The sequence below is a fragment of the Rhinopithecus roxellana genome, chromosome 14 (genome assembly GCF_007565055.1).
Source record: "Rhinopithecus roxellana isolate Shanxi Qingling chromosome 14, ASM756505v1, whole genome shotgun sequence".
Taxonomy (NCBI): Eukaryota; Metazoa; Chordata; class Mammalia; order Primates; family Cercopithecidae; genus Rhinopithecus; species Rhinopithecus roxellana.
Window position 1 is genome coordinate 15,143,885 of NC_044562.1, and position 21,473 is coordinate 15,165,357.

Here is a 21,473-nt window from a genome sequence, read left to right on the forward strand (position 1 = left end):
ATCCCACAGCCCATGTTGTGGTCAACTAACCCATTTTGTTTAGATGTCATCCTTCTTGGTATCTACAGCAACAGTGCATGGCTATTCTTTGCTTGGCTGTTTGTGCAAATAAAAAACTGTCTGAATCTAAATGACCCTTTTATCTTTACCAGTCTATTGGTCAGGTTTGGGTCTTAGGTTCACCTTATGTATTGGTGCCTGACAAACCTCTACGAAAGAGTAATGTACTCATTAAAAAGAATGAGGCAATCCTATATGTTCTGATACAGAATCATCTCCAATATAAATTGTTAAAAGAAAAAATATCAATGTGCAATGCAGTGTAAACAGATTTTGTGTTTAAGAAACAGAAGAGAACATATAAACATGAAAGCACATATAGGCATAGAAATTTCTGAAAGGATACTAAAGCAAGAGTTAAGTTAGAATCTCAGAGAGTAGGACAAAAAAGGAAGAAAGCCTTACTTTTTATTGCATACCCTCTTTAAACTTTCTGAATGTTTTACTCCATCCAGAAAAGTACTTTAAGGAGAAACTGAGGCAATAGAAAGAATACATCATTTAAAAGACAGTTCTTATATTTGTTTTAAAGTTGCATCCACTGATTTATTTTTATTCATAGCTTTCTTTAAAAACACGTATTACTTTATAATACATAATTAAATAAACTTATTTTTTAAATTGTGTATCTCATCATCTCTAGCCCAGCCATAGAATTTAAGCTCATCATAAAGAATGAGAGTTTCTTCTTTACTTTCATTTATATTTATAGCATTATGCCTGACACATAAAATACACTCTGTAAAAAGTTGTTGAGTAATTGGATGAATTTTATTTCTGTAAATTATAAATGGTACTAATGTACGTTCTACATTTCTTCCTTTAATAAGTTCCTAATAAGTTCTCCATGCTCAGAGGCCGCCTTGTTGCCTTCCTTACTTTTACTTGGCATTGCCTAATGGACATCTCTCTAATAACTCAGACCCGAATTGAAAACTTGCCAGGTATAATAAAACTATTTGGTGATCCTATGATAGAATAATGATAGATCCTTTGTTTCCTTTGGAAAGGCAGCTGCAGGGTTAAAAGTGAAGGCCTACATCGAGGAAAATAAACTGAAAAAGAAATAAAGAAAAACGAAGCAAGTAGATGCAAAGGGAAAATAAGAAAAAATAAAATAAAGAGTTACTATTATGTACAGCATTTTAAAATTTTGTTTAACCACCCAAAACACCCTGTGAGAAAGGCTATTATCTCCTATATCACAAATATAAAAACAGGATACAGAGAAGTTGAAGAAGTCTTTAATCCCTATTCCTCAATAGCCACCGAGTAAAACAAGCAGGATTCGAGCCCAGGTCTGTGTCACCGTTTGACCAGAGGTTTATCTGGGGAGCAGGTTTTCCCTCTGAGGAGAGAGAATCGATGTCTGTAGATACAAACACAGACTCTGGGGCTTGCCCTGGACTCTGCCTGTGTATAAGACATGAAATCACATTACTTAGTGCCATTTTCCTTCTAGTTTTAAATTTAAGATTATTGTGATTTGTGGACTTGCTAATCTTACATTTCTTCAAGTTTCATATGAGTGAAATAAGATATAAAGACTTCTCTTAAATGTGTTAAAAGTAGATTAATTGTTTTGCATATGATGAAGGGAATATCTTAATACCAGTATTATACAAAAATGCATTGTTTTCATTAACATGAACTAAAGGAGCAAATGGTAACATCTTGTTTTCTATTAGCTGCTATTAGCGGGATGCTAGTAGCTTTTCATTAGCATGCTACTTCTATTGGAAGTAGCTAGGAAGATATTTGGAGACTGGCTAAATTTGGGCTAAATTACTGTAATCCTCAATAAACTCATATAAAGTTAGCCAAGCCCCTCTAGGGTGTTTGTAAGCCTGAGGCAAGAGTACAGAGAACCACATATGAATCTAAAGAGTTACAAATCAAGCTAAAAAACTAATGAATCAAATATGCTCTACTCCCCTCCTCTGACAGATAGACATCCCTTCACGTCCACATCCCACAGGTCAAAGTTCTGCCCATACTGCAAACAGCTGCCTGTTGGCCACCCCTCAGGAAGGCAGATGAGGGAAGAGAACAGTGAAGACCTTCGAAGGACTATCAGAGCTGTTGAGGCAGGGAACTGGGTGTTGTGTGGGGAGATCGTGTTCTGGAAGGCAGTGGCAACTTCCTATAGTCATCTCCCCTGGGCTCATAAGGCCTTGCCCTTGTGACACAGGATATGACCGAGGAGGACCACAGTGGGACCCTCTAGGAACCCAGTTCAGGGCAGGAAGCCCCACTGGCATGGGTATAAGGGGGATGTGAAGGGAGGATTTCCATTGAACTCTTTGCTTGAATACTAAAACGTACATAATTTACCTCATTGGCCAAAAAATCTAATGTAAAAATATAGTAAATTCATTCAGACAAAAATTATAAAATATATGTTAAGCCTATTGGGCTGTGTCAGCAGCTGATGTCTGTCAGTCTGTGAAAAATACCTATTTAGAGAAAGGAACCAGAGGTCTGGCAATTGATCAGATTTAAACCAGGAGCAATAAGGACAACCAAAACAATAAGAAAAAATGGTCTGAATATACCCCTGGTGCAAAACTAGAAGGTAGTTTGAGAAGATAGGGCTGCCCTGTCAGACAGAAAATACGAGGAGCTGATTTATGCCATTAAGAAAACATGGGTGGCGTCTGCTGCTATCACTGTGCCCCACTTCTGCTTTTCATCTCCTCCAGGGCTGCAAAAGGCTCACCAAATAGCATGGACCAGTTTGCTCAATTTGCCTGAGACAAAGGGGCAATTGTGCCAGGTTTCCGAGAGCAGAGAGAGCTGTGAGGATATTGAACATTTAGTTTTAACAATGGCAATGTTTCAGGCAAACCAGGAGAATTTGGTCACCCTAGCCTGGGATTTTTCATTGAGAAGGCTACTCAGTGGAACCAGGTGTAGAAGAATCTAGGGGGAGACTGTGTGTGTGGCACTTAGAGTTGGGGCTCTAGATTGAAGGTTGTGGAATTCCAGCTCTTCACCTTGTGGCTGTGAGATCTCATTCAAGCTGCTAAACCTCTGTATGCCGTCATTTTTTTCAGCTGTAAAATGGAGCAAGTCAGAGTAGCCAACTCAAAGTTTAGAGAAAAGATGAAAGTCAGCTCTAAGCATGCTGCCCAATATATAAACATGATCAATAAGTCCTACTATTGCTATCTATTGCTATTACTAAAACAATACTTTGAGAGAGTGCTGAGGGTTGAACAAGAGAGACCAAATCCAGGTGAAATTTAAGGGCAATTATTGGGGTTGGGTCAGAAGTCATAGACAGAATGTAATAAGAGGGATGTGAGCCTGGAACACTGGGGCAGGATGCCAGGGCATGGATGAAGTGAGGGAGCACAGGCACTTTCTAAATGAGGAGCACTATCAAGAACAGTGCTTCTCTTATTCAGTGCTGGGCTGGGTCTGGGTAAGAAATCGCCCACTCTCTATCACTGGCAAAAAATAAATAGGATAAATTTTTTTGCAGAAAAAAGGGGGACACTGGAAACTTGTGAAATAATAGATTATAAAACCAATAAGGAAGAGGTAATTGTTGGTAAAAATGTAAGCAATTGCCTCCACTCATTATTTGGCTCCAAAGTAGAAGCAAAAATAAGACATGATGTGTACTACGAGCATATTAAAGTTACAGACATCAGAAGTTCCAAAGATGGGACAGGCTGAGTCATTCATTCAATCAAACAGTAAAATAGAAGCTATGAAATGATGACCCTGGGCAAGATTTGGAAAACCATTGTCCAATTTTGCCTATATGCTGTTTTACTTTCTTTTTTAAATACCCAACATTCAGGCTAATTTAAAAAATCAAGAGATTTAACCAGAAAATTGGAATTTCTGTCCTCATTTGTAATGGCAGAAATTAACCCTTGACTAGTATCCCAAAGGTTGATGATGGTGGGCTTCTTCTTCTGAAGGGCCATGAGCTTTGCATGTATCTCAGCAAACACCCAGCCAGTGTAAGTCTTTTTTTTTTTTTTTTTTTTTTTTTTTTTTTTTTTTTTTTTTTTTTTGAGACGGAGTCTTGCTCTGTTGCCCAGGCTGGAGTGCAGTGGCCGGATCTCAGCTCACTGCAAGCTCCGCCTCCCGGGTTCCCGCCATTCTCCTGCCTCAGCCTCCCAAGTAGCTGGGACTACAGGCGCCCGCCACCTCGCCCGGCTCGTTTTTTGTATTTTTTTTAGTAGAGACGGAGTTTCACCGTGTTAGCCAGGATGGTCTCCATCTCCTGACCTCGTGATCCGCCCGTCTGGGCCTCCCAAAGTGCTGGGATTACAGGCTTGAGCCCGGCCACCAGTGTAAGTCTTAAAAGCTGTAAAAGAAGACAGCAGTTTGGATCCTTTTTTATACCTGTTTCTTTAAGAAGTGCACTGTCAGAACAAAAGTGAAACAAATATTTACAACTGAGAAATTTCAAAAGTATCAGATGTTCAGGTCAGATACAAAGTGGGATCTTTAGAACAGGAAGACTCCAAATTTAAACAGGGCCAGAGAAAAAGCCAACAAGGGAGGAATGAATTCATTGCCATGGAAGTAACATCAGAGATTGAAAAAGAGACAAGCAGATACCAGACCCGCTCCGCCTCGCAAAAAAAAAAAAAAAGCAAACAAACAAACAAAAAACATAATAATATCAAAGAAAAAGAGAGTGGAAGATTCTGGGACCTCATGCGTTTAACATCAATGCAGGCTCTCTCCTGGGATTTATCCTGTTGGAGCTCACCTGTGACAACAGCAAATCCAGGAAGTTACCAGATGGACCATGTTGTCCAAGACACTGAGACTGTGAGTGAAACTTTGCAATCTAATACCTGGCAATGTTGACCACTAAGATCAATGAAAGGCCCACCATTCAATGACCACTAAGATCAATGAAAGGCACCTATTCAATATGCCAAGACCAAGCAAGCCAGAAAAGTAAGAAAAGAAAGAGACCGATCTGCCAAAAAGGACAATAAGACAAAAGCAGATTTAGAAGCAAATTGCCAGTGTTCTTTTTAAAATCCAATTTAACAAATATCTGTTGCATGTATTAATGGTTTAATCATAGCTCTTGGAATTACATACTCAAAAATGAATCAGATATTATCTGTGCCTTTGAGAAAATGTTAGGGAGGTATCCCAAAACATTCAACAAATGTTTCTTTCAGCATCTACTGTGTATCAATTCCCCTTCAAGTAGGAGAAATGTCTCAATGTAAAAGAAAAGATTCCTACCCTCAGAGTGCTTGCATTCTAGCAGGAGAGGCAAACTATAAAGAATAAACACAAGTAAATGAATTTTATAGTAAGTAAGAAGATAATAAATGCTATGAGAAGAACAAAAATAGAGGAAAGTAATGGATCTAGGAGTTCTTGGAGGAAACGAGATTGCAATTTTAGATATGTCAGTCAAGGCAGGCATCATTGAGATGGTGCCATTTGAGAAGAGACAAAAAAAGTCTGTTTTCCAAGATGCTGTCTGAGAGTGCTTGCTCAGGATATTGATCTCTTTTACCTACTACAACGAGGCTCCATTTCTCATGCTTCCACCACCTCTCACGTGAGGCCAAACTATACCTCTTTGATCTGATCTTTGCCCTTTTTGTTTAATTATTTATTTATTTTTCCATTTTTACTTCAAGAAAATAATTTTCTGTAAAGGTGATTATTATTTTTCTCTGAAAATCCTTCAGCACAATAGAGAAACTATTCTCTGAAAATCCTTCAGAGAATAGAATAATGGTCTATTCTTTTCAGCCTAGTGTTCAAATATCCTATTCCATGGCACCAACTGATCTTGCTTACTTTATTTATGACTTAAAATTGGATGGTTTCCTATAGTTTTTGGTCACTAGTATGCTTACATTGTTTCTATTATACTTTGCCTTCCATCAGTCTGTTGGAGGATGAATTTGTCTTTAGTGACTGGCCCTACATTTTTAGATAGAGGCAATGTGTGATTTTTCCTTAATTCCATCACAGGGCCTTGAATCATGCTTCACAAAAAGTAAGGGATCAGCAACTACTAAGTGAATCGAATTTGTATCAAACAATTGGAATTAACTTTTTCAAGTGTTTCTAAGAGTTGGTAACAGAATAATAAGAATAAAAGAGTTTTTGACCAATATTCACTGAAAATTACTGGTCAGATAAGACAGATTTTGTTCAGAAAGTCTATGACAACTGTAAGTTGCCAATGAATGGATGAGCACATTATCTAATGGAAGCAGGATTTCCAGCTCAGTCTTCCATATCTTGAAGGCCCTGGGCCATATCATACAGACTATGTACTCAGAAATACAGTCTCCATTCAGTATCATCCACATCTGCCAAATAATGAAATATTCTAGAATCTGAATAGAAAGGCATAATCAGATCTTTGGCATCCTCGGAAATGAAATCTGTGAAAGAAAATTAAAAATGATTAAAAACAGGTTTGAAATGCGGACAAAGTTACACCAATTAAATGTATACAGAAAGAAAGCAGAAGTGGAAAACTAGTACCTTTGAAAGTAAACATTAAGATCAAAAGAGGCCGTTGTAAAATAATCATTATGGTCTCTAATTAAAAACGCTTGTACTAACCCTATGTGTATAGCACATAAAATATCAATAAATGCAAAAGTAAAAGACTTCTGATTGTTACTATGTAGATATTGGTTAATAGTGCCCTGATGTGAGTACCTGTGTTGCAGTTCCAACATGCAGAGGCCCTGGAGCCAGGCTGAGGAAGATGGTTGTTGGTTTAACCAGTTATGCTGCCAGATGAATAAACTAATGGACAGAGTTCAACAGGAAAAGCCAAGGTTGGGAACGTTGGAGGGAGCCAATCAGAAGCCAGCAGAACTAAGCTGGAGAATAGCTTGAGGATGATCCGTATTCAATTTTTGCAAAGAGTAGTTACAATAACTCGGCCAGCCCAAGTCTTCCATAGTGGTAATTCTTATATGGAGGGCTTGACGGAGAGAAACAGCTTAGAGGAAGATTTTAATTTTTATTATCAAAGTTTTGGTAAATCAGACAAAAATGTGAAAACAGATGATCTGAGGGATATATTTATTAATGTAGAGTTAAGAAAGTGTGTAGCCTATGTGTTTATAAAATATTCAGAAAGGAAAAACATCATTATATGAAGCAAATGTCTCCAGTCTAATTTACTCTGATAATGGACTAAATCTATAATTCAATAGTAGAATTATAACTTCCAATTCTCAGCTACTTAAAACATCTAAAAATCTAAATCAGGTTGAAAATTCACACTCATATTCAAATGCATATAAAAATGGTTTTGCTTCTTTTCCCTGACTGGATTCAATATGCTCATCAGCCTCTGTTGCTTCTAATGATAGAAAAATCTAACCTTGATGATGAATAATAATTAGTTAATGATTATTTAAAACGTAGTGCATTATTGGGTATATATTGGGTTATGTGATGTTCTCTCTGTACTTTTTTCCTCTTCCCTCGGCAGATCACTAACGGGTGGTTTGTTTATTGTGCTGCATCAAGGGAGTCATGCCGTTCACAAGTCCCACGTGTTTGGAGGCAAAAGAGTTGCATGACAGCTTTTGTTGCTGTTGTCAGTAGGACCTGCCTTGGTATACTAATCAGGGTTCTCTAGAGGGACAGAACTAATAGGATACATGTACATATTAAAGGGAGTTTATTAAGGAGAACTGACTCACACAATCACAAGATGAAGCCCCATGGTAGGTTGTCTGCCAGTTGAAGAGCAAGAAAGGTAGTAGTGCCTCAGTCCAAGTCTTAAAACCTCAAAATAGGGCAGCCAACAGTGCAGTCTTCGGTCTGTGGCAGAAGGCCCAAGAGCCCCCGGCAAACCACTGGTTTAAGTCCAAGAGTCCAAAACGCAAAGAACTCAGAGTCTGATATTCAAGAGCATGAAGCGTCCAGCACAGGAGAAAGATGAAGGCCAGAAGACTCGGCACGTCAGCTTCTTCCATCTTCTTCTGTCTGCTTTTTCTAGCAGCTCTGGCAGTTGACTAGATGGTACCCACCCACACTGTGGGTGGATCTTCCTGAGGGGGAGTCCTCTCCCAGTCCACTGACTCCAATGTTAATCTCTTCTGGCAACACCCAGAAACACCCAGATACACCCAGAAACAATACTTTGCATCCTTCTGTCAAGTTGGCACTTAATATTAGCCATCACACTTGGCCTAAGGGGGTGAGGTGTAGTCACTAGGACTCTCCCAAACCTCCAAATCCAGCTACGGGCCCTTAATACATTTACTGAGAGCTTCAGCCCATTTGTACCCTCAACCTGCTCTTCTGGTCCTGGAGACCCTCAGTAGCCTGCCTTGCACTGTGCTAGAGTGACCAGGTCACTGTGGAACCCCTCAAGCCTTTCTGCATTGCTTCTTCCTCAGCCTTTGCTAACCTGTCTTCTCCTCCCCAGCTGATTTTCTCTGGGATCATGCTGAACCTGAGACGGCTCTAACACGCTTGCAGCCATCACTGCCATAGGTGCTTCTGGGAGGCAGTACCTTTCTGTGTTTTCCAAGATCTGTCTTGTTACCTGTATCCATATCCACCCAACTCACACCCAGTTTCAATCCCTCAGGGAGAACCAGAGAGCAGGCCTCAAGCTACCGCCTAACTGTGCTCTTGTCTCAACCAACTTCCTCTGAAAATCTTCACCCAGAGTAGAGGAGAGATTGCTCCCCTCAGTGTAATAGGAAACAGCAATTTTTAAATATATAGTACCCTCTATACTACCTGACTGGAAAAAACTCTCCACCCTGAATATTTTAAATAGCATTGTGTTTTGCTTTTTAAAAGACAGCAGCTTTCTTTCTGTTTTTTTACTTACATTTTCCTGCAAACAATATTTTCTTAAACCATTACTGAGTGAAGTAGAACGTTAATTTTTTTGAAATTGAGGAAAATAGCCAACACAAAAATAAAAATATCATTAAATATTTAAAATAATAAAAATTAGTAAAGGTAACATCCAATTAAACATATATTTTTACAGTATAAATTTGAGGTATGTGAAACATTTGCAAATCTAAAATGGATTTTTTCTTTTTTTTAATTTTTTATTTTTATGTTAAGTTCAGGGGTACATGTGCAGGATGTGCAGGTTTGTCACATACGTAAACATGTGCCATAGTGATTAGCTGCACAGAACATCCCATTTCCTATGTATTAAGCTCAACATCCATTAGCTATTCTTTCTGATGCTCTACCTCCTCCCAACCTTCTACAGGCCCCACTGTGAGTTGTTCACCTCTCTGTGTCCATGTCTTCTCATCACTCAGCTCCCATTTATAAGTGAGAACATGCAGTGTTTGGTTTTCTGTTCCTGCATTAGTTTGCTGAGGATAATGGCCTCCTGCTCCATCCATGGTCCTGCAAAGGACATAATTTATTTCATTTCTTTTTACGGCTGCATAGTATTCCATGGTGTATATGTACCACATTTTCTTTATCCAGTCTATCATTGATGGACATTTAGGTTGATTCCATGTGTTTGCTGTTGTGAATTGTGCTGCAAAGAACATATAGGTGCATGCATCTTTATAATAGAATGATTTATAGTCCTTTGGGTATATACCCAGTAATTAAATTGCTGATTCAAATGGTATTTCTGCCTCTTGGTCTTTGAGGAATCACCACACTGTCTTCCACAGTGGTTGAACTAATTTACTCTCCCACCAATGTGTAAAACATTTCTTTTTCTCCACCATCATGTCAGTATCTGTTGTTGACTTTTTAATGATAGCCATTCTGACTGGTGTGAGATGGTATCTCATTGTGGTTTTGATTTGGATTTCTCTAATGATCAGTGATATTGAACTTTCCTTCATATGTTTGTTAGCTGCATGTATGTCTTCTTTTGAGAGGTGCCTGTTATTGTCTTTTGCCCCACTTTTTATGGGGTTGTTTCTTTATTGTAAATTTACTTAAGTTCCTTGTAGATGCTGGATATTAGGCGTTTGTCAGATGAATAGATTGCAAAATTTTTCTCCCATTCTGTAGGTTGTCTGTTTACTCTGATAATAGTTTCTTTTTCTGTGCAGACACCCTTTCGTTTAATTAGGTCCCATTTGCCAATTTTTGCTTTAGTTGTAATTGCTTTTGGCATCTTCATCATGAAATCTTCACCTGTGCCTGTGTCCTGAATGGTATTACCTAGATTTTCTTCTGGAGATTTTAGAGTTTTGGGTTTGACATTTAAGTCTTTAATCCATCTTGAATTGATTTTTGTATGTGGTCTAAGGAAGGGGTCCAATTTCGATTTTCTGCATATGGCTAGCCAGTTATCCCAGCACCATTTATTAAATGGGGAATCCTTTTCCCATTACTTATTTTTGTCAGTTTTGGCAAAGATCAGATGATTGTAGGTGTGTGATCTTATTTCTGGGCTCTCTATTCTATGATTCCATTGGTCTGTGTGTCTGCTCTTATACCAGTACCATGCTGTTTTGATTAGTGTAGCCTTGTAGTATAGTTTAAAGTAGGGTAGCATGATGCCTCCAGCTTTGTTCTTTTTGCTTAGGATTGTCTTGGTTATTCAAGCTCTCTTTTGGTTTCCTTTAAATTTTAAAAGAGTTTCTTCTAATTTCATTAAGAATGTCAATGGTAGTTTAACGGGAATAGCATTGAATCTGTAAATTGCTTTGGGCAGTATGGCCATTTTCACAATATTGATTCTCCCTATCCATGAGCATAGAATGGTTTTCCATTTGTGCTCTCTTCGATTTATTTGATCAGTGGTTTGTAGTTCTCCTTGAAGAGGTCCCTCACTTTCCTTTTTAGCTATATTTCTAGGTATTTTGTTCTTTGTATAGCAATTGTGAATGGGAGTTCGTTACAATTTAGCTCTTGGCTTGCCTGCTGTTGGTGTATAGGAATGCTAGTGATTTGTGGACACAATTTTGTATTATGAGACTTTGCTGAAGTTGCTTATCAGCTAAGAACCTTTTGGGTTGAGACAATGGAGTTTTCTAGATACCTGATTATGTCATCTGCAAACAAAGATAATTTGACTTACGTTCTTCCTACTTGAATAACTTTTATCTCTTTCTCTTGCCTAATTGCCTAGCCAGAACTTCCAATACTATGTTGAATAGGAGTGGTGAGAGAGGGCATCCATGTCTTGTGCCAGTTTTCAAGGGGAATGCTTCCGGTTTTTGCCCATTCAGTATGATATTGGCTGTGGGCTTTTCATATGTGGGTCTTCTTATTTTGAGGTATGTTCCTTCCATATCTAGTTTTTTGACAGTTTTTAACATGAAGGGGTGTTGAATTTTATCAAAGGCCTTTACTGCATCTACTGAGATAATCATGTGGTTTTTGTCTTTAGTTCTGTTTATCCACTTTTATGGATTTGGACCTTTTCTTAATGTAAATGACTCAAATTTAAAATGTTTGAATATAGCAATAAATCAACAAAGGGGATTTTGGAATACTTTTACAAAATATTTGTGGAATTTACAAGTTCACTGGTCATTTTAAATTTTCCAGAATGTTTTATGAGATTTAGGAGCCATTCATGTAATAAGTTATAAAACTCAGAGACAAATCTAGACTTGATCTAAATGCTTGACAAAAGAAAACTAGAGCTCCAACTAATTTACTACTTAAAATATGAGCACAAATGGAACACAAGAATGGTTCAATAAGAGATAATTTGTTAATTTGCAATGCAGTAATATAATTCAACTCATCAGTAGATCAAACAAAATACTCTATTGTCTGTCACATGGATTTTTGAAATAATCATGAATAGAACAAAGCATTCATTCTTATTTAAAATAAATGCAAAATAATTTATGTGTAAAAGAGCAGAAGGATATTCTCTTAATGTAGAGTCAGAACAAGTGTTATGTATACTTGAGAAATAAAATGTTTTCTTTTGTGATGGTGGTGTTGTTGATGTTACAAGTTTGTATACCATTATTATTGTTTCATATTGCTTAGAAAGTTTTGGCTAGGAGTTAGGAAGTTTTGATGGAGACAGTAAAATAGGAAATAAATGTATAAGAAATTGATTTCATATTAATGTATTTAATAAGGTGATATATATATATATATATACACACACACACACATATCATATGATTACCATCATACCTTGGAGATATTGTGGATTCAGTTCTAGACTAATGCAATAAAGTGAATATTGCAATAATCAAGTCTCACAAAGTTTTTGGTTTCGTAGTACATATAAAAGATATGTTTACACTATATTATAGTCTGTTACATGTACAATAATCGCATTATATTTTAAATATATATGCCTCAATTTAAAGATTTTTTTTTCCAAAAAAAAGCTAACGCAAAGACACAAAGTGAGCATCCACTGTTGGAAAAATAGTGTTGATAGATCCACTTGCCACAGGGCTGATACAAACCTTCCATTCATGAAAACCACAATATCTGTGAAGTACAACAAAGCAAAGGACAATAAAACAAGGTATTGCCTGTATCTCCCTCTAAAATTAAAAGAAAATTACTAAAAAATATATGATTTAATATAAAAGTGTATGCAAGTATCTGGATAAAGAAAATATACCAGCAGCAATGAGATGAGCACAGCATTTACATGATAAAATGTTTAATGAATTAGAACAATTCATATACAATGGAATTTTTGAAATCATGAAATTCATAGAAATTAATTTAATGATGGGTATGTGAACTAGAGAAATAAAATAATAACCTTAGTTGGGGGACTTTATTAGAAATTTTCTGAAAATAGAGAAAAACAGTAGGTTCTTGGAAAGAAAAATGATATATTTTAAAAACATCCATTCTTCTCCAACTAGATGTTTTAATGTAAATAATAAATTACCAATAAATATTCTAACAAGCTAGTTAAATAAAATTATTCTGTAATTAAACTTTAAAATGAAATAGATAAAATATCAAAAAATTCTCTTTAAAATGTGTAGTTGTAAGTAAAAGTGGGTAAAAGGATGAATAATCCTCTTCACCTGTTACACTGCATTGAGTAACATTTTTTTTACTAGTGTGAAGCTTCTAAAAAAATCTAGAAAGAGCCTTTAGTATATCAGTAGCTATTCATATAAGAAGGCATTCTGATTGGGAGACCACATCCTCCTGAAACATTAAGAGAGAGACAGATAAAAAGAGACAGTGAACTAGAGATAGAGAAGTATCCAAATATAGATGTCGTTGAAGTACATGCTGACAGTGATATTTGAAAGCAGTAGAAAAACTGCATTTTTCATTAAATGGTATTGCGACAAACCTGATAATATAAGTTATCTTGATTCTTTTTCATAGTAGAGAAAATACTCATAACAGTACACCTTGCTTTTAAAATAATGTATCTATTAAAAAGGCAATTTGTGTTAATATTAATTAGAAATAAAAGTTGTAAAAGAAAAAAAAAAAACCCTAGTATCTCATAACCTTTCCAAAGTGAACCACTATTAAATTAGGTTGGTGCAAAAGTAATTGCGGTTTTTGCCATTATTTTAGTGGCAAAAATCGCAACTGCTTTTGCACCTACCTAATAATAACAATTCATTGTATTTCCTCCCAGACTATGCTTTATGCTCAACTTCTTATTGTTGACATCATACTTTATATCCAATTATAACTCTTACATTTTAAAATCAACATTATATTTACTTCCCATAAACATATTACAGATGTTTAATAAGCATCATTATTGACAAGTGAAATTTCATCATATTGATTCTTAATTACCTGCTTCACAAAATGGTACAGAACATTTGGAATATTTCCTGTTTTTCTTCATTATAGATGACAATTGTGGACAATCTTATGCATAAGACTTTTTGCATACAATATAGGCTTTTAAACTAGGTTCGTCTGTAGCTGAATAGAGGTATGTTTTGTTTGTCTCTTGGCTTTAGTATGGCCATATCTTTTAAGATGCTTGGATAAGAAATAATTTAAAGGACATTGATTTTCTTTTTCTTTTTCCCTCCTTCTGTAAATTATTGTTTTATTTAGTATTTAAAAGGTTCAGAAAGGAAGTGAAAATGGTTTTTTAAAATAGGCCTTTAAGAAGCAAGCAATTACAGTTATTTTTACTTGGGCTAATCAGTATCCTTTTAAATGTGTAATCAAGTGGCATCTATAATTATTTGAGCCACTTGGCTCGTGCATACAATTGAATCGACCAAAAACGCATGTGTTTACTTTCCTTTCCTAATCTTTCAGAGCTTGTAACTAAGAGTTTGTTTTTATTTTCACCCCAAAAGCTTAGTTTTGGAGGAATTCCAGTACCAGGAAAACCTGGAACCTTTTTAAAGAAAAACTTCCATGGATGCATCGAAAACCTTTACTACAATGGAGTAAACATAATTGACCTGGCTAAGAGACGAAAGCATCAGATCTATACTGTGGTAAGTCGACCCATCTGTTTTGTCTTGATGGTTTCTACCACTTTGGGGTAAGTCTTGCTTTCACCAGCCCATTCCTGTACCCATTCATAATATGTTTATCTTATGCTCTGAGTTCCCATCAGTCTCTGAGGTGACACTGGAGAGAAAGAGAATGACAGGTATTGAATCAGTGTAAATTGCACTAGTGGAAGAAACAAAAACATTAGGGCCATCCAGATAATTCATTTTTTTTTTTGACTGTGGAGTATATTTCAGCTGTGGGTAGTATTTGCAGTCCACATTGGGACAACATGAATTTCTTATTATCTTTGGAAGATGAAACAAGAAAACCACATATTCCATTAAATTCTATGGCCTGGGAGTTACATATCTGTCTACTTACTGTTAATATTAAAAATAGTTCATTTTAAATGAGGGAGATTAAACTTTTCGTGTGTTTGAGATTCTCATTTATCACACTGACAAATTAAATGATTTTCTAATTAAGTAACGTTTGGCTTCCCTAATAGACAATGAGTTTCATGAGGGTCAGGACCGTGTTTTTTCTTTTCACTACTGCATTCACAATGACTAACAGAGTGCCTTACACAGGGTAGGTACTCAGTAAAGGTGCTGATGTTTCCAACAATAACTTTCGATTCGATTTCTCTGTTTCTCCCTCCAGTTCTCTCCATTTTTGGTTTATATATTTTGTAGCTCTGTTGTTGGTACATACACATTTAGTATGCCATGTGTTCTGGTAGATTCACTCTTTTATCATTATATAATATTATTATCTGTCTGATAGCTCTCTTTGCTCTGAAGTCTGTCTGATATTAATATAGTCACTCTTGCTTTTCCCCTATAAATGTCTTTGTGGTGTAACTTTTCCCATCCTTTTGCTTTTAACCTGCCTATGTCATTATTTTTGAAGTGAGTTTCTTATAAGCAACAAATAGTTGGGTCAGGGTTTTTTAATTCATGCTTTCAATTTCTGTCTTTTAGTTGGTCTATTTAGCAAATTTGCATTTAATGTAATGAAGGTGTTAGGCTTAATACTCGTTTATTTTTGTTTTCTGAGTTTTTAAAAATTCTCTATTTTCTCTACCTTCCTGTGTTTCTTGGATAGTTTTTAAAATTCTGTTTTGCTTTATCTAGTGTTAGAGTATATCTATGTATAGCTTTTGTTACTGGTTTATGTAGACATTTTATTATATATACATAACTTATTGTAGTTTACTGGTTTAATCATTTTACCAATTTAACTGATGTGTAGAAAGCTAATTTCCATTTACATCCCTTTATTTTCCCTTATTTACTTTATAATTGTCTTCATTCAACAATTGTATTTTTAGAACCATTTCTATATATTTAGAACCATTTCGAGTAGTATTATTTTGGCTACAATGTCAGACATCATGTAGAGAATTCCAGAGGAGAAGGAGAGTTTGTTGCATTTACTCATATTTTTGCCCAATATTGACAAAAGGTAAAGAAAAACTCTTGAAACCACAAGGGATATGTTTGGCTTGGATTAGTATTAAAGACTCATTACTGCTTCCCATGTGACCTGCAGTGACATCACAGTGTTTGTGTGTGAGTGGAAGAGAGATGCCCCTCATATCACTGGAGGGTGATGACAGTCCTGACTCACCATTAAACCATCTCTGAGACTGCTTCTGCGGGGGGTGAAGGGGTGTTCCTCATGATAGCTCACCAGGGGCAGAAGTCTAGGCTTTCCTTGTGATCTCAGTTGATACCACACACAGGGAGAGACTTGGTTCTATCTGACAATGATTAAATTCCCAGATCTTCAGAATTGTTCTTGTAAGCCACAGATTCACAGATTGATCTTCCCATGTACCACCCTGGCCAGAAATTTGGGCACCTCTCTACAGCATGGCTCAATGGAAGTGGGGCCACAATCTTTTCTATGGCATTTGGCTTAGGGAGAGAAGTTGTATGGGTTTAAATGACTTTGTGGTTGTTTTCTTCTTTGATAAATATAATCTATATTGATTTTTGTTTTGGGGTATCATATTCACACATTTTCTTGAAAACTGCCATTGGATTCAAGGATGTGAGTCAGAGGATGCTCCTGGGTAGTAACACTTGGATTAAAGATTGTCAGAATTTTAAAAGGTTTGTGTCAAGTCCCTGACTCCTTCGGTTTGGAAAAGTTAGAATGATGCTAGGGAGGGATTAGTTACCTCACTGACTCTAGAAAAGCCAATGACATTACTTGTCCATCTCTGGCTCATGCTTAAGGCTTCCAAAAATTCTGCAACTTATCCACATGAGCTTAGGTCAACCATCTCCTAATTAACATAAGCACTGACTTGCTCATGAATACATTTTTTTTCTTTTTGATTCTAGATTTGTGGTCTTGGCCATGGAAAGCACACTCATTCCTATCCCTTTCCAAATATAGTTTCAAGAAATATTTCATAACGTATCAGTTTCCTTGAGTCCAATCTGCTGACACAGGGGCACTACATTGAGATCATGCACTATGGGAAGTTTAGATTAGCCTAATGTCATCAACATCAAAGGGCATCACTACCTACCATTTTGCTAAGATGTGGCAGAGCAAGTTGAAACAACAGTAAGCTTATAAAAACATTGCACACTCATTGTTCATAAACTGGGACTTAAAAGTATAGAAGCCTGAGCTTTAGATATAAATAACTAAGATCTCTATAATAATATTTAAAAAGAATGCATTTATATATGTGATGTGTTAAAAATATCTTTAATGATAAGTGTATTAGAGTTACTGAATAAGCAAAGCAAAAAAAGGAAGATGAGAAGGAACAAGGGGAAATAAACTTCAGTTTCTGAATATCGGTAGCTTCCACCATTTCCTTTTCTGAGAGAATCATTATCTAAAACTTTAACAAGTGTTGTGGTGACTTTTAAACTACTACAGCACTTATTAAGTTGCCTAAAACTTTGCTAGTATACGTTACTCCTCAGGGTTTAATTGGCAGTATTGTTAATATGAGGCATAAAGGATCCATTTAGCCCTAATGTATTTGGAAAAAAATCCCAAGAAAATTGTTTTATTGTGCAGGTAGGCAACCTTAGTTTTAACCTTCACAATTTAGAAGAAAAAAATGTACATTATTTCTCTTCCAAATTGCTTCCAACACCCTGCTTAAGTGAGAATTCACATCACTATACACTTGCACATGTACGTGCGCACACGCACGCACACACATACACACACACATATTTATATATCTAGTCTATCTCCTTTAGGAATTTCTTTTGGGAAGCAATGGTTTGCACAGTTAAATACTGAAGTACAAACTCTTCCCTTTCTGTAGTCAAGCTTAAAGTTTCCCCCAAAGACACCATATCTGCTACAAAATCAACTTTGCTCCCAGTCACTAAGTCACTGTGGTGCTAAGTAAGGGCTTTTGGAAGGAATGGTATTTGTGTCCTTCCCTAGTGTTTGCAGACTCTCTTGCATTATTAAGCCTTGGGAAGTTCAGATTCAAGGGATCAACAAATCAGTCAGCAAGAGTATGGTACTACCCATAAATTATAAAATGTGTTTCAAGGCCCACGGAAGCCCCAGCCTTTGCCTAATCTAACGTATGCCCCTCTAGCAGGCTGCATTCAGCAGCCATCCTCATTGCTATCTGTCATCTCTTTCTTGTGGGACCTTCCCCCTCCCTCGAGACTTAACAGCTGTTCCATAGGGATAATTCAATTTAGTCTTTATAGCTCGATTTGACGTCAAGACAATTCACCACATTCCAAAATGCAGTAAAACTAACAGCTTAAAGTAGACATAAAAAATACCTCACTATTCTTCCTCAAATCCTTTATCATATGCTAATACAGCACTATATAATAAACAATCAGAAAGCAAATGGCCCATTGAAGTGTATGTACAGTACCTGTAATGTCGATTATTATATACGTAGTATAAGAAATATATTGCTGTGATAGTTTCCTGAAAATGATTAATTTCATACCTTGCACTCCATCAAAAATGATGCTTTTTTGAGCTGTCCTTTCTGAGTCTTACATCCCCTCTCCCAGAGGCAAGGAGAATAACATGATTACCTGGGAGCTGGTTGAAGTTTCACTCACATCATTGTAGGTTCCAAAATATTTTGTTTTTTATTTAAAAGATCATAATGGAAATTCATGTGTTACTTCACTTTGCCTTCAATAGAAGGGAAGAAAATGCAAATAACTAACAGGAAGACTTTAGTTAGCTTTGGAGCTAATTGACTGTGTTAGTTATTTGCATTATTTTAATGCATTATTTTAATGCATTATTTAATGCATTATTTTAATGCAAATAACTAACAGGAAGACTTTAGTTTAGCTTTGGAGCTAATTGACTATGTCAATTCATTTCTGTGCCTTTGTCTCCAAATAATTGGAATCAGGGAATTGGATGGGCAATGGCCAATACTAAGCCTATATAATAATACTCCCAACCCCACGGTTGAAATTTCTAAATAATCACAAGTTACCTTTTCGTTTGCCCTAGAGGAAAACCCAAAGATCTCCCTTCAGTGTTCCTGGAAGCATCCATAATAAAATCATGACTGAAACATTGACTTCCTAGGTTGTTCATACCCACTCCATGGCTTATTCAGCTATGGGATCTTGAGAAAGTTATGAAACTTCAGTACCCTCATACATAAAATGAGGACAATTATAGTATCTACTTCAAAGTGTTAGTGAAGATTAAATCTCTAATATGCTTAGTGCAGTGCATGGCACACACTAAGCACCCAATATATTGGAGCTGTTAGTAAAAACATCTATAAATCCATTCAACTGAAGTTGGTATATAAGCCAATATTTATTTGCCATTTTAGATAGCTAATTAATGCAGTCACATACAGTTCCAAATAATAAAAGTTGATTGGAAGTAGCTTCTGTTCTTTCCTGAATCTGAATTTCTGTTTGCTCCCAAACCATAAGTCGTGAAGTGGGTTTGCAGTAAATATATTACAAACTTAATCATCTCGTTTGTTTGAGAAAATTTCATGAAAATCGTTACTTCAGATTTTATCAAATGATAGACTCCTTTAAAATAAGGAACTTAAAAGCGTGTTGCTTGATAGGCTTGGGTATAACAGATGTATTGAGGAGTAACAACAGTGAGCACTCTTGAAGCATGTTGCCCTTCGTTTGCATCTCTGCTGTCACGCAACTTGTTGGAGTATGGTTGATTATTTCTTATGGCTCTAAAGCCAAGCAAACACTCACTGTCAGAGTTACATGTAAGAGATTAGTGTGGACATGAGAGCCCACACACATTTACATCTACAGGTGCACACACATACACATACACACACACGTAGTGACAGGCACCTTTATCTTACCTCCCTGTGACCCAAAGGCTCATGGAAATTGCTCAGAGAAAACTCCCTACTGTCTAGTAAAGCTTATAATCTCTTCAGCTTGTCTCCGGGATCATGTTTCATCTCTGTGAGTATGCTCTGTGATAAATGATGCTTTCTCGTGATGGGATGAATCATTTGAAAAAGCGACTAACATATTGTGTCTTCTCTCTTCTCATTCCTGCTGTCTTCTACTTCCGTTTGACCAATCTGACATCCACATCACCTGCATCTATTCTGTATGCTCCTCATACACAGGAAAAATCATTCTCAAGTTACTCACTCCCTGAACAATTGCTTCCTTCCTTTCTTCAGGAATATTGGAATTAAATAGTTTCAAGGTCATATGAAGAATAATGTGCCTTAAAGAGAAAAGGCAAAGCTAATAGTATAATGGTTAAAATCTTAGTCCATTAAGGCAGCTATAACAAAATGCCATAAACTGGCTAGTTTATGAATAAGGGAAATTTATTTCTCACAGTTCTGGAGGCTGGAAAATCTGAGATCAGATTTCCAGGACGGTCAGGTTCGGCTGAGGGCTCCCTTCCAGGTTGTAGACCTCACAATTCTCACTGTGTCCTCCTCCTTTCTCAAGTAGGGGAAAAACAAACAAAGTCCCTTGGGGCTATTTTGCAAAGAAATTAATCCCATGACCTCATGACCTAATCACCTCCTGAAAGGCCTTACCTCCTAATAACAACATATTGGGGATTAAATTTCAATATATGAATTTCAGAAACTGGAGGATAAAAAAAACTATAGCAGTCATCTTCTCTGAAAATTCTTTTTCCTGAAATTAGTGTTATGACTTTTCCTTTCTATCAGATGAGTAAATGTAACCAGTTTCTTTTGCTCATCTGATAAAATTATCATGTAAAGTATTAAAGAAAATTTCTTCAGAATGTTTTAAAAATATTTCTATGTAAATTGAAAATTTGCAAAATACAAGAATAGGGTATGCGACCAGCCAGAGAGGAAAACACTGTTCTCATCTATTATAGGTATTTCATTTCCACACTTTAAATGTATATTTGTCTATCATAGACCACAGTTTATTGACAATTTTACATTTTACCTTTTTAAAGTATTTTCATTGTTTTTAAAACTTTTATTAAAAGTTGTTTTTTCTCTATTTACAAATACTATTTCAGCACGGAATCAATTTACCATAGTTCATGTAAGAATCTGCTGTGTTGAAATTTGATTTGTTTGAATTTTTTTCTGCTAAAAATAATATTGAGATTACAGCCATAGTGGGAAAATAATTTTCTGAAATTTAAAACAGATAACTGGAAATGAATATTATTGGGTCAAAGATTATGAGTTTTTGACTCAACCAACATTGCATAAAACCACACCACGTTCCATGCCCGCTGGCAGTGTACACAGGAAACGGCTTATCCTGCTAGTTTCACCTGATACTTTTCAAGTCATTTGAATCTTCAAGTGCTTTTTAAAAGAGTGGGCCACGTAGAAGTTGAAATGACCTCAGATGTGCCTCCTCTATGCAAAACATCCAAGTAATGAGCTGATCATATTCTTTTTATGCTCTTGTACCCGCAATAATAACCGCAATGACCACTCCTCCATTTGAAGATACCTTATGTCAGAGAACTTATAGACAAGGCCACAGATCACGGTGCTAGCACTGGAGGGGCAGTCATTGGAGGGCTGATTGATGAGCTGTGGTTCT

The 21,473-nt window shown here is 36.3% G+C and overlaps 1 protein-coding gene across 2 annotated transcripts in view; it reads left to right on the forward strand.

Annotated features, from left to right (window-relative positions):
* The window catches only part of CNTNAP5 (contactin associated protein like 5), an 886,717-nt gene that overhangs the window by 417,449 nt on the left and 447,795 nt on the right, over positions 1 to 21,473 (forward strand). Inside the window, exon 7 of one of the 2 annotated variants that reach the window (XM_010356733.2) lies at positions 14,283 to 14,423. In XM_010356733.2, the coding sequence (XP_010355035.1) occupies positions 14,283 to 14,423 (141 nt within the window). Of the gene's footprint in view, positions 1 to 14,282; positions 14,427 to 21,473 lie in introns of both variants that reach the window. The other variant, XM_030916676.1, reaches the window with a different exon arrangement.